This window comes from Nothobranchius furzeri, chromosome 1 (assembly GCF_043380555.1).
Source record: "Nothobranchius furzeri strain GRZ-AD chromosome 1, NfurGRZ-RIMD1, whole genome shotgun sequence".
Taxonomy (NCBI): domain Eukaryota; kingdom Metazoa; phylum Chordata; class Actinopteri; order Cyprinodontiformes; family Nothobranchiidae; genus Nothobranchius; species Nothobranchius furzeri.
Window position 1 is genome coordinate 51,398,395 of NC_091741.1, and position 14,254 is coordinate 51,412,648.

General features: G+C 42.3%; 1 protein-coding gene across 1 annotated transcript in view; it reads right to left on the reverse strand.

Moving 5' to 3' along the window:
* Positions 1 to 752: 752 nt before the first annotated feature.
* Positions 753 to 14,254, reverse strand: part of mdfic (MyoD family inhibitor domain containing) — a 185,926-nt gene continuing 172,424 nt past the window's right edge. Inside the window, exon 5 of the mRNA XM_070549025.1 lies at positions 753 to 946. Coding sequence (XP_070405126.1) covers positions 768 to 946 — 179 coding nt within the window. The 3' untranslated portion in view covers positions 753 to 767. The remainder of the gene's footprint in view (positions 947 to 14,254) is intronic.

Sequence of the window (14,254 nt, forward strand, 5' to 3'; positions counted from 1 at the left end):
GGGATGTGCAACATGTGGGGCTGGAGAAAAGTCTGGCTCCTAGGCACCTCTAAAAAAGCTCCTTCTAACTTTGAACAAGAATTAGATCAACCTGAGTGCTAATATTTAAGATGACATCACCTCACCTCTGTCAGTGTGCCCCAGGGCAGCTGTGGCTACACTGTAGTGCATCATCAGTGTATGAATGTGTGTGTGAATGGATAAATGATTCACTGTAAAGTGCTTTGGAGTCCTCTGACTGAGAAGTTTGGGTCATTTATCATAACACATAATATATTCTTATTTTTTTTACTGCACTTTTCTTACAATTTTTCTACCGACAGTGACCTTCGAAATGTGGCCCCAGCTCTCTTCATGCCATTGATCAGCTCCTCCTGGGTAGTTCTGGGCTGATTCCTCACCTTTATCATCAGTGATGCCCCACCAGGTGAGTTCTTGCATGGAGCCCCATCTACGGGAGACTGACAGCCAACTTTAGCCTTTTCCTTTTTCTAACAATTGACCTGTTATAACCAAGCTACTGGGCGATTGCCTCGTTGCCCTTTCCAGCCTTGTGGAGGTCCACCACTTTGTCTCTGGTGTCTTTGGACAGCTCTTTGGTCTGGTCCATGGTATTAGTTGGAGTCTGACTGACTGTGGGGACATGTGTCATTAAAAAGCTCTGACAGGTGCTACTAATTAACATGAATAAGTGGAGTAGAGGTGGACTTTTTAAAGAGAAACAAGTCTGTGAGAGCCAGAATTCTTGTTGATTGCAGGTGTTCAAATCAAGGGACTGTTACCTGGGTCAGGGTCGGTCTGTTGGGCATCCAGGACCTTATGGGTGATGTCCCAGGAAATGGACCCCAACACACAAGATGGAGGGAGGATGGTGGCTGGTTCGTGGTCTTTGTCTGAGGCGTACTGGTGAGACAGGGCATCTGGTTTGATGTTCTTGGTTCCGGGTCTGTAAGAAATGACGAAATTGAAATGGGTGAAGAACAGGGCCCAACGGGACTGTCTAGGATTGAGCCTCTTGTCCTGCTTAAGGTAGGAGAGCTTCTTATGGTCCGTCCATGTTACGATGGGGTGCTCAGCTCCCTCTAACCAATGGTGCCATTCCTCCAGGGCCAATTTTATGGCTAGCGGCTATCAGTGTCACACACCTTAATTCTGTTCCGCAGGTGTGAGTTTCTTTGAGAAGCACATGGGTGGAGCAGGTTATCAGATGGAGAGGTTAGAGAAAGAACAGCACCAACACTGGAATCAGAGGCGTCAATTTCAACTATAAACTAATTGGAGGGATCAGGGCGAGACAGAATAGGTGCTTGGGTAAAACATGATTTTAAACAAAGAAAAGCCTTGTCGGCAAACAAAGGGTTTCTTTATGGATGTTGAGTAAGGGGAGAAGCCACCTGGCTGTAGTTACGGATGAGGCGCCTGTAGAAGTTAGCAAAACCAAGAAAACGTAACTTTATGCGGGTCGTGGGGGTTGGCCAGTCGCAGACTGCGTCTACCTTCTCGAGGTCTGTTTTCAGCCACCCAATGTCCAAGACGAACCCCACGAACTTCATAGATGAAGCATGGAATTCGCATTTCTCTGCTTTTACAAAGATGCTGTTCTCCAGAAGGCATTGCAGGACTGTACAGATATGCTGACGGTGTTCCGAGAGGTTACTGGAGAATATCAGGATGTCATCAAGGTAAACAGTTACAAACTTATGGATGTAGTCATTGAGTACCAGGTTTACCAAAGACTGGAAGACAGCGGGGGCGTTGGTGTGGCCAAAGGGCATGACGAGGTATTCTTAGTAGAGCCCTGCACGGGCCTAAAATCTGAGCCCGTGTCCGGCCCGGCCCAAGGGGGTGGAGCCCCAGCCCGACTCGGCCCGAAAAGGTTTTCAGGATTCTCTGGCCCGACCCGAGCCTGAGCCCGACTTTTTTTTAACCAACTAAATGAAAACAAAGTGCGTCAATCCTGACCAATGTGTTAAAAGATGTGCAGGATCCGATCAATTAGTTTTTCCCTCATTTACCGTCACGGAGATGACGGCACACTGGCTCTGGTGGTAATCAAGTTAAATTTTATCTCTTTCCAACAATTTTCACAAGAAAACAAAACAGTTAAAAGCAGGGCTTGTGTTGTGTTGACCGGATAGTTCCCGTATTTGACCGTTTGTTTTGACTGAGAAAGAATAGAAAGAATTACCCCGACGCATGCAGATGAACTGACATTTTATTCGTTACGCACATCGCAGATGTAGCTAAATCACCCAAGAAAAGATTCCCATCTGAACATCTGAGCTGGACACTGCTCAGCGCAGCTCGCTGTCAGCGCATGTGTGCACAGCGAGCTGAAGTTGTGGAGATTGGCTTGGAGCGTGTTGCAGAACCAGAGCGCATGCGGGAAGGTTTCTCCGACTGAAGCGAGTGTTTTCCAAACCCAGTCTCTCAGAGAGACTTGTCACTTAGAAAATGTTCTCTGATTATGAAACTTTGGCTGAATTGTGCTTGTTCCTGTCTCCAATGTGGCGACACATCCAGGAGCCGTCTGAGGAGAAGCCCAGAATCTCACATCTTCAGCTCAGACAGCGCATATGATTACGCACAAGCGTGACCCGTCAACCCGGTCTCACAATAAGACCGGGTTGCCGTCTTCAAAACAGAATCTTGGGCAGGCAAGAGCATTGGCTACAAGCTACCCAAGACTGAGTAATCATCTGGCACTAATGAGTTGTCACGCCGCTCCTTAAGTTGATCAGCAACAGCTGAGCTCTCCAGAACACGCCCACCTGCAGAAAAGGCTCAGATCCAGAAAACAGGGGTTAGCTCAGGACAGGCCATGACAGTTGAATGTAGAGGTGAAGAAGCCAGAGGTGTGGACTCGATTCACATGACTTGGACTCGAGTCTGACTCGAGTCGTTATTTTAATGACTTTTGACTTGACTTGATAAAATCTATAAGGACTTAGGACTTGACTTGGACTTGAACACCAATGACTTGCGACTTGAATCGACTTGCATCTGTTGACTTGATGATGACATATTTGATATTTTAGCACAAAAGTGGCATGACATGGACAAAAATGATAAATCATTCTTCACTCTGGGTTTGATCTTGTTCTGCTAAATGCAGCAGCACTTTGTTTATAATCAACTTCAGTTGCACTTCCTGCTTGTTTGAGCAAATAAATGAAGCTTTAAGAAGTTTTATTTCTGGAATGCATTTATTATCATCATCATTAAATAGAATTTGGATGGATGACTTGATATCACTTGAAAATTCTAAGTTAAGGACTTGGAGTTGACTTGGACTTCCACATCATTGACTTTAAACTCAACTTTGACTTGGTTGTCTTTGACTTGGACTTGACTCGAGACTTGACTGGAAAGACCTCTGGAAGACGCACATTTACAAGTGAGGCCTGTTTCAGAACGTTCCTGGGTGCGATAAAGTAGAAATCTGAAATAAATGAACATTAATTCATTTTAAATGATAAGCTTTTGATCAAATTTATCCTCGTTGCATTTAGCATGAGAATTAGATCACGTTCACAACACTCCAATACAACGTCTATCTGCTAACATCACACTTGCTCAAACAGCTTTCAGTGGCTTGCAAAAATGCAATGCAATAAAATAAGCTGAATGTTGACAAGTGAAAATATCTTCTTCAATCCATTTTGCAGCAACTTCAATCCTTTTTGGGATATTTCACAATAATCTGCGCACAGCTTCTGGAATCCACCCACACACTCACCAATTAATTCAGGAGAAGGAAGTATTTGTTTTCTTGTAAATTACCATAAGATCACCATAAAGAATGGTCTAATTAAGCTGTCTGTTAATGACAAAATCTGAGTGTCTACTTGTGGTGGGAATGTACATTCAGGGCTTTAGCAGTGATGAATTTTGAAGCCGAAATTCCCAATCAGTCTCTTGGATGATTTCCTGTAAGGCCTCTTGAAAACTGGTGATCAAACAAATCATGTCAGCATCTGCTGTGTTGGTTTAAGAGGGACACATTTCAGTTCTGACAGTAGAGAGAGAATTAGTAGTCCTCAGTGAACCTGCTTTCTTTAACATAGTTTATAGGTTGCTGATGATCTTAAGTCTACATTTTCAATTTTACTAAAAAAAAAAATTGCGTAAATTCCTAAAAAGAAATAACGCATTAGACCTTCTCCCCAGCGTAGGAAGTACGTTTCCGTGTCCCACTGATTTAAGCTAACATGGCAAAACTCTGTGGAGTGTGTCATCTTCACCTGCTGACAGCAAGAATAAAGAAAAGCACGACAAAGAGGTACTGATATGGACAGAGAAGGAGTGAGACAAAGAAAAAAAACTGCAAAAAGACATCTCATCCCTGGTGGTGCGGCACAGCTCCATGGTCTATCTTTCTGTCAGCGGAGAGACAGAAGAACGCCAGGCCAATTAATCAAAGTCAGATGTGGCTGGATGCCTGGAGTCACTCATGATCCCAATGCTGCTCCTACAGAATACACACAAACACACCCCACAAAGGAAGTGTGTGTCTCCAGGAAGCTTTGAAAGGAAGAGACACTTGAACCCTCCTGCACATGTGGACAGTATTTCCACTGAATGATGCACTAATATTTTATGACGACACTTCTGGGAACTCTGTGCGCACGCTGTTCCTATATTGACCATAAATGAAGCATTAACCTTCACACAGCCTTTTAAAGAAGTGAGAATCAGCACAAGATCCTCACATTTAAGGGATTTTACTCCACTTTTTATTGTTGCAGACACCTGGTCACTCACTCACACACACACACACACACACACACACACTCTTACCAACTATCATAGAACTCGTCCAAGTGAGAGGTGAATGCAGTCTTTTCGATATGTTAAACTGTGATATCTCGCTCCCCTGTGACTCCAAAATGCACAGATCATCTCCTCCAGCATCTCCTTAAATTTGTCAAAGTGGCACTTTTGCTCAAAAGCCAGTTTAAGAAATGACACATTTGCTTCGGAGGTATTGGGTCGTCTCTTGATGTCTAATCAGATCTAGCGCTCGCGTTCACACTTTCCCGTTTGATGATTCTCACTGACAACAAAAAGACAGATATGCATTTTCAAAAGAACAAAAGCACTTTCACATAGTAAAATAATATTTGGATGGAGCTATGAGACATGTATAACAACACACGTTTATTTTAGGTTTACTTTTCACAGTTCTTTGTTCTAATGTTCAATAAGGGTCGACAAACACTGTCCATCACAAAAGGGGTCAAAGTTAAGGTTAAAGCAAATATCCAAAGGGGTTTGAATGAAAGCGCCTCCGCTTCTTATCCGAGGAGCTTTGTCAATTCTGACTGGAATATGGGAGAGTAAACTGTAGCTGCCTGTTGTTGCTTAATGAGAAGACACTACCTATGAATGCCCATCCTTCCTACCTCTTGATGAGTCGTTGGAGTCATTAGCCTTTATTGTGTGGGTATAGCTGAATTGATTAGATGCAGGAGGGTGTGACCTAGACTGAAACTGTTGGGGAATTAGGTTCAGAGCTGCATTATATGTGATGGAAAGGTGAAAAATCCCAGCAGTAATCCATGAAACATAAATTACACAGATTACTGGTGTAATCTGTTCTGTGGTCATTGTATGATCTCATACAACCTGCATATAAAAACAGGAGGCTGTTTGTGTTTAGTCTCAAACAAGCAGAGTTACAACGTTTTTAAATATTAAATTTGTATAAAGTAAGGAAGTATTTGAAATAACACACAACAGAAGGTAGTTTGTTGTACTCTGCAAAGTTTATTTTACTTACCACCGAATAAAAAGCTCAATCAACATCTGAAAAGCAGACATACTGGCTGCTGAAGTGCACTCTATGGAGTTAGAAAGGTTATCTGTCAGCTGCATTTTCCAGTGAATAATATGTTTCAGAATTTCAGATATTTGCCATAGATTGTCAACAGTTGCTGAGATGGACTGGCACTCCGTCCAGGGTGTACCCCGCCTGCTTGCCCTGAGACTGCTGGAGATAGGCTCCAGCCCCCCACGACCCTACGTGGATAGGCGGGTATAGAAAATGGATGGATAGATGTCTACAGTTGTGAGAAAGCTAAATGAACTGTTTGTAATCCAGTGATCAACGACCAGATTATTACCAATGATATTTGAACAACTCTTTCACAACAAAATTAATCCTCTGTCTTAAAACCACAAAGTGAAACCGGCTGTAGAACCGGGTTATAAAGGTCATGCCCTCAACGGTAATGTGGGAAACCCCAATGTTCGTCTCTTCTGTCACCAAGGACTACACTGATTTATTAAACACAACATCACATACAATATGCTACTAGCTATAGCCTGCATCGCAATAAATAATTAGCACTATCAATTTGAATCTTGAAAATGGTTTATCCATATAATTCTATGTTCCTGCTTCACAGAAATCTATGGTCCCAAGTCTACCGTCCAATGTAAATTAAGAAATAAACATCATTAACTTTATCCGATGGGCTGCTTTCATAATAGTGACACAATCCATGAGGCCTTGACAAGATGTTACATAATTAAAATTCAGTCTAGGGTTTTCTCAATTACAGACTGCCTCACCAGTGGCCAAAAAACCTTTTTAGTGCTCTTAGGTTGTGATGTGATTAAGGGTACTCATGGCTTGTGTTGTTTATATAAGTCAGAAACCATTTTAAGAGGTCAAACTTCTACGAAATGTCCGTTTTTTTAACTAGACGTTGCATTTGACACCTAATGATTGGTGGACGAATTACTGAAATGATTTAGGATCAATATTTCAACAAGTACAACTCTCTTTAAAGAGTTTTAATCACTTTATTTTTCATTTCTCTTCATTCTTTTGCTTACTCCACCATTTTTCACTTCTCTCTTTCCTCCCTTCTCACCCCTTGATGTAAAAGCCAGATGAAGCTCTAGTGGAGTCTACGGGGAGTCAGCATTTACCACATCTGAAGCAAACAGGCAGGTCTCTCCTGCTTTCAGCACCACCAAGAGCCTCGCTCTCATTCCCTCAACGCTCCTCTAAGTTAACACCATCGTCAGTGTCTTCTTCTGCAGGAAGCCCTCCATCCTCCACCATCTGCCCCGCCGAGCCTCGCTAGCCAATCCAAGTTTTTTTTTCCTCTTACAGCTCCTCTTTGATGTGTGCCAATGTTCAACATACTGCCTTCTTTTGTCAAGGCACTTCTGAGACAACTGGGATAGACAAAAATAACGGCTCACATTGGAGAATACCTTTCAATTATGTTAAAAAAAAAATCTATTGCCCGTGACAGAATATCATGATTCTCCACAGGAAAATGACCCACATGGGTGCGTTCGTGCAGCCAACTGTTGTGCGTGGAGAAGCAACTAAAAAGCAGCAACTTTTCTTCGCTCATTGAGATTATGCTGGAAAACAATGGCAAACGAATCTGACATCAACCCACTCTAGACAGAGTGGGCCCATGCAAAACAGACAATGACCTTTAAAAGACAATATGCTAATAAATAGCTGTGGCGAGGGCCTCGGCACTCCAGACAAAGGGACCTTGGGAAACCGGCGGAGTTTTAATCAGGTGCAGCTCTTTCAAAAAGAGCCCGTGGCCACATAATTGATCCCAAAAGGTATGTCGCTGCACAGAACCTTGGGATACCGCTCCATTACTATAAAGAACTAATAGCGCTCTTTGTTTTGCTCTCTGGGAGGACGGGGAGATTTAACACCATTGTATATTCTTGTGCCTACAAAGGCCACAAATGGTAAGCATTTTAATGATGAAAATGTTTTGATGTCTTACACCTACTGAATATGGAAGAAGGACAGTTGTGTGTTTTTACCCTCCAATGACGATGCATAGGCAAACAGCCTGGCAAAGGAAAAAAATGATGCAAAACAAAAAAAAAGTCTGAATCAGTGTTATTACGAATTCAGGTGTAAGAAGTGTGTGTGTGTGTGTGTGTGTGTGTGTGTGTGTGTGTGTGTGTGTGTGTGTGTGTGTGTGTGTGTGTGTGTGTGTTTGGGGGGTGAGATGGTGTGATTTTCATGCGAAAAGTACCTTTCCTGGATAAATCTGCTGTCTGCTGCAGCCGTTTTGCCGGAAGTGGTAAGAACAAGGCACCGTACTAGACTGATCTCAGCAGTTCTGTCCCTTACTTAGCAGAGTATGCACAAATGCGCGAGCCCACACTCATGCACCCCTTCACTGTTTTGTTCAGTGTAGTACACAATGTTGCTCCGTAACTTAAAGAAGAAAACCTACGTCACACATAGCAGGCGAACATTCAAAAGTTTTGAGACCTACTCTCATCTCCGCCCTCGATTACAAAAGCTGCCACTGATTTGGCGATTAAGAAGAGATAAATGAGCGTTGAGCCTGCCAGTGGTTTCAGCGGTCTGCCAGAACACTGTTCCCACATGCAGTCCATCAAAGCTTTTGTCTGCCACCGCAGTGTAAACATGTGAACTCTTGGCAGGGGAAAACACATCTTAGCTAAACTGTGGTTTATACTGATTACAGACTTGCAGATGCTGCAGATTTTGCTGGAGGAAAACATCAAATCATGAGGAGGGATCCTCTAACTTTGACTTGTCAGGTGAAACCGCAGCGGCCTGCAGCTGCCACTGCCGAGTCTGCTTATGTTGGCTCAAACCAGCAGCTGTGATCTCTTGTTTGGAGAAACAGCCCAATTTTTATGCTCAGTTTAACAGTTTTGAGATGAAACTCCAGACAGAAGTGGTTTCTAATTTGGCTGTTTTGATACAGTTTGCATTAGTGGAACTGAAGAAACTGTCCTTGTCCAGCTAATGTAAAGGGGTGAAACCAAAAATATAACACACTGTGGTTTTAAATGTCTGCCCCATCTACACTGGGAGTGATTTTTGGAAAACAAATCAGGTAATTGCATTACACTTTCCAGCCATAAAGAGATCATCTTTCCCAGCTGGATAAATGCAACAAGCGCAGCACAAACATAGACTTAAACGTGAAATATTATACCGATCAAAAGCGTGATACCTCAATTTATTCCTGCGAGTTCAGGATAAACACAGAGGAAAAAGCAGCACAAGAAATCAAAAGTGTTTTCTCAGCACTGATCCGAGTCTTCAGACTGATGCCAGCAGTGGGAGACGGATTCCAAACATTGACTTTTGATTTGGAACAACAGTCGAATGAATCAAATCAAATTACCTCCTCCAGGAAGAGTCAAGCATCAGGCATGCTTGCAGACTAATTCTTCCAACTTGAATACGTGGCGTAAGGCTTAATGAGTATCCCACACCAAGCGATTCGGTGCAGGTCGATGACTTAACGTTTCCTTAATTGTCAAAAAAATTAACGGACAATAGAGCCTTTCTCACAATTTTCAAATTACTAACGTTTCCTTTAATTGTCAGATTGAGAATCCAAGGGCAGAGTCTTCCTACAATGCCTCCGTCGAGCTAACATAACGCCTTGCCTCCAAACCATCCCATAAAATCCCATCGCTGCACTTAATTGTTCAATATGAAGCCAAAGCATCTGAGGTAATTCGAATGTCTTTCTCCGATGAATATGTGCAATTGTCCTCTTTCCCTATTCTAATTTAATGCCATCTGGGGAAGGTGATTGGCTCTGTGTTGCCACCGCTGCCAACCGGGGTCAGCCTAACCATCAAGCGCTGTAATTGAGTAGTTAGTGGCAATTTTCTCCCCTAATTTCCATCTGCAAAATCCGGGCCTGGCATGGCAAATAGCACATTACACAGGCGCGATTGTGGCAAAGTGTAATAACATCGTTTCCACAGTTTGAAAACTTCCTCTGAACAAATGAGAATTACTGCTGTAGATGTCATTTCCCCAAAACTCCCCCCTCCTCCTCCTGAACTCCTTCCCTTGATCTCACACACACAAACATGGAAGGAAACACGCAGCCGGGGCTGTGCAAAATAACGAAACCGCAGACGTCCCATTAACATATAGATAATTAGCTGCTCAAACCGTAGCCCAGCCTTTAACATCCTAATCCCCCTGACAAAGCCTCTGACTAGCTTTATCAGAAAACACCATGTTGATGCAGGCACAGCTCTTCGGAGGCCATCTTGTTTGGCTTATTCACCATGACATGCTGCTATCAAGGCGAGATGAAGGAGGTGATGATTTATGTAGGTGTAATCCATAACCAATGCCACTTCTTGTGTATTTTCTTGAGGGGGAAGGAGCCAGGGTGGAGTTCTAAACTAATGGAGCAGCAGGTTTCAACACTTTGGCTGAGATTTATGGCGATCGTAAAGCAACGTCAGGGACAAAAGACGAGTGGAAATGTGAGTGGTACATCTAATGGCTTAGGTTATCACCAAATTTTGCACAATGCAAAACACACATACAACCGGACACAAAGGAGTCTATATTACCATTTTATCGCACTGGACGTGCATGCTTTATAATGATCGGGCTTCAGAAAAAGGAACGAAATTAAGAAATTGTTATTTGGAGCAATACATTAAGTGCTGCCGACTTGAGACGAGATTTTGCTCGCTAACATAAATTCAATTTTATAACTCCAGATGGAAAGACTCCCTGCTTTTTCCCCCCTCCTCATCTCTTCCCTCTCGTTTTTAAACATTTTGTAATTACTTTGACGCAGTACATCAAAAGCGAAGTAATAATAGTTGTAATTTAATCATTTTCATAAACTCCTGCCGCTCCCTGCTTAATGTGCATTTCATTCATTATTGATCACGCCTTGATGATGTAATGACAAAGGCATTGTTTTTTTTTCTCCCTTTTTCTTAAATGTAGAACCTTGTGATTCAGGGTTTTCATTACGAGCAGCACGCTGGGTCTCTGGATTATGAAGGGCAAACAAAAGATAATTAACATGAAGAGGGATGCAGAACAGTTATCCCTTCCCAGAGTGGAGCACCACCAGCACCCATTCTTCCTTAAAATTGGCCTGAGTCTTTATGCACACTGGTGTAGCTCCCCTTTCAGTCAAACAACATCATTACCGGGTGCTATCCCCCCCCCCCCCTTCAATCCATCTCTCCATCGCATCCCTTCTTTTATTTTTTTCTCCTCCTGAAGGGTGATCCAAATTGGACAGGATCCTCCTTCAGGTCAGGGTTGTTTGAAACGGAGAACCGTAGGGCCGAAACCATAACACCATGATCTCATTGCACCACGTAATGTTTAGAGTAAATGTCAAGCAGAAAGTGGCCTCGCTGGCTTTAATTTGTCATTAAAAGATGGTACTGTTTCCTGTTGGAGGATGGAGGATGGATTACAGTTTCTGGATTACAATCGAAATAGACTATGCCATGGACCCTCAGTTTGCCACTTTCTGACTTTTTAAAAGGCTGAATCATTTCCAGGTCACAGTAAGGTTAAGTGTTCTCCACGGCGTTTGTACGCTATCACCGCAGGCCCTTCCCAGGATAACGATCAAAAACGTACATGAGATAATCTAGGTCACATCTAAGACACCACAGTCAAATAAAGACAATGTCTTTAAATTGTACATATTTGTAACTATAAAGGTAAGTGAACAACCTTCTGCCTAGGCTTGCTAAATGATACATGCTAGCTCTTCAGCACATTAAGGCATCAACGATGACTTTAGCAGAGGGTTATCATTTAAGACACATGTCATTCAGCTATCTCTTTGATAAAAATGCTAACTTTGATTAGTAAAGAGCTAGCATCATTTAGCAATCCGAAGCAGAAGTTTAACTCACTTTCAGAGTGAATGTAGGTGGACACATGCTATTTAAAACCTTTGTCTTAATTTGAATGTGGCATCTTAAATATGGCCTGGGTTAACCTAATGACCATTGACCCTTGAGAGGTTCCTGAAACAATCACCTAAAACACACAAAAGAGAATACAAACGGCGCTGCAACCCGGAAGTGATTCTGCTGGCTAAAAAAGGTCAGGATGCGTCAAACCAGGGCTCCATGGCATGAACCCTATTGAAAGAGCTCTTTCACAATAAAATAATCAATCATTATGTTTGCAAAAATGTAAGAAAATATCGATACAATTAAATATTCAGTGGTATTATACTGAATCGATGTTTTAAAGCAGTGTTTGATTTTTTATGATAAATTTACAAGTAAGCATTTACTGTATTTCTTTTTGTTTGGTGCAATTCAGACTATGATCACAAGTTGGCAGCAGCTTCTACTGCTTTCATTCTGGCAGAACAATGACATCTCGTGATAACACTTGATGTGTCTTGGAAACATCTGGCTTGAGTCTTAATAATATAAAATATCTGGATTTTAGTATCACGATTCATCGTATCATCTCCACTGTATCGTGAAATATGCCGTATCGCCTCATTCTTGCCACTACACACCTATCTGTCTGCATTCACTGACATCGCGACTAAATACAGAAATAAAAAGAAAAGTTGCTGTTTCTGTTTCTGCCATGTCCAGTCTCATATCTGTCCGCTGGTTTCAGAGCCAACCTGTCTTCCTGTCCACTGCCCACGTACGGCCCACTATAGTCTGTGACAGACAACCTCCAGTGAAAGCCAAGGATTTTTTTTATTAAGGAGTAGGGACAGCATTCATTTTTTAAAACCTCCTCAATAAAATATCATACGGTCGCTCCACATTCCTCAGAATTATAATGACATGAATATTTAAATTTAAATGCGTTCCGAGAACGCCGGTTTTCTCTTCTTCACTACGGCATCAGATCTCATTTTCTACTTAAGCTCCTCCATCATGTTTATGCATATCCACATGCATGATACATATCTTTTTTTCTAAAGCTCCTTAATGGAGGCCTGATAATTTTGCTTGACTTTAATGGGGAATGACTCCTCATTGGCACACATTTTTTCTCTCTCTCTCTCTCTCTAAGACAAAAATAAAAAAATATGATCAAATGGCCCTTTCATGTGGAACAGAGGCTGTTTTTGAAACTTCCCACTCCCTCATCCTCGCTGTTGCCTCGGCTGCGAGTAAATAGATCAAAAAAAAAAAAAGGCACAACTTTATAATCTAGTTTTGAAGCATTCTGTAATTGGATGCATTTAATTGATATCCCTCAAGCCCATAATTATAATGCTAAAAAGAATGAGACGGGAATGAAGTCATTTATCACAGCCATGCTGTTTCACTTCTTTTTTTAATGAATGAATACTTGATTTTAAAAAGTGTGTCACAAACGAGAAAGAGGTAAAGTTTGTGATGTATTTTAGCAAAAGAATGGTAAGTACTGATTGATAATTTTACCGTGTATCATTATGTTGGATAACTGAGTCCTTATGAGGCTGGAGTGGACCCTTGTGAGTTTCACTCTCGGGGAGCGAGCGCTCTGATCTCTCCTCCTCCCTGACAAGGAGCTTTCACTTCCTTCCTTGGTGGAGGAAGAACAGAGCTCAGTTAAGTCATCTGCAATATTTCTGTTCTGATGCACAATCTGTCAGAATCCAATAGATGCTTAATTGATGGAGGGAATAAAAACAGTCAGTTTTACACGATTCCATATCAATACAAATAGATGTATAATCATTGTTTAAAGCGTAAATATGTTATGTTTCTATTTCGTCTTTGTCTAAATTTTCTTTTTTCCTGACAACCTGTTGAGCAAAAGAGTTCCCAGCCACAGAAGAAGATTATTTTTTCATCCTCCTGTCGGTGTGTTTCACCCTCACTGTGAAGTGCCGGAGCTGTCGTGCTTGAGTGAGACGAGGAAAGATGGCAAGGTAAAAATTACGGATGCGGCACCTATAGGATTCAGTCAGAGCTGTCACACATACGGTATGCAGGAGCCAAATGACTAAACGTGCCTGCACGAGCAAAATGTGTAGACTTAATTTACACTATTCCCCTCCGCGGTGACTAATCTCCTTCTTTCTCAATTTGCCTCCCAGAAGCCGCGCTACACAATGACAAGTGACCAAGGTGGAATATATTCAGGTGAGGCCAGCCAACTTTAAAAAAAAAAGAAGAAGAAAAAAAAATGCCATGCTCTTTAGCTGTCAGTGTGTCAGGAGGAAGAGGAGGGAATTCTAATCTGGGAAGGCAAGAACGGGAAAAAAAACCCCACAAATTTTGAAGTTTTTCCAGCTGCACGTGCAGCCTCACCAGGTCTCTATAGAGAGCTAGGCGTGATGACAAGATGCTAAAGAGGAATGAGCAAGACCAAAGAGACAGGTCCAATTTCAATCCTCTTGATCCCATGACCCCTAAACCTGGAGTCTCCCAGGGAGTACTAGCCGAGTGCATCGGGGCTGGCCCACTTTGAAGTCAGGCTGGTGCTGCGGATCAGCTAAGGACTGGA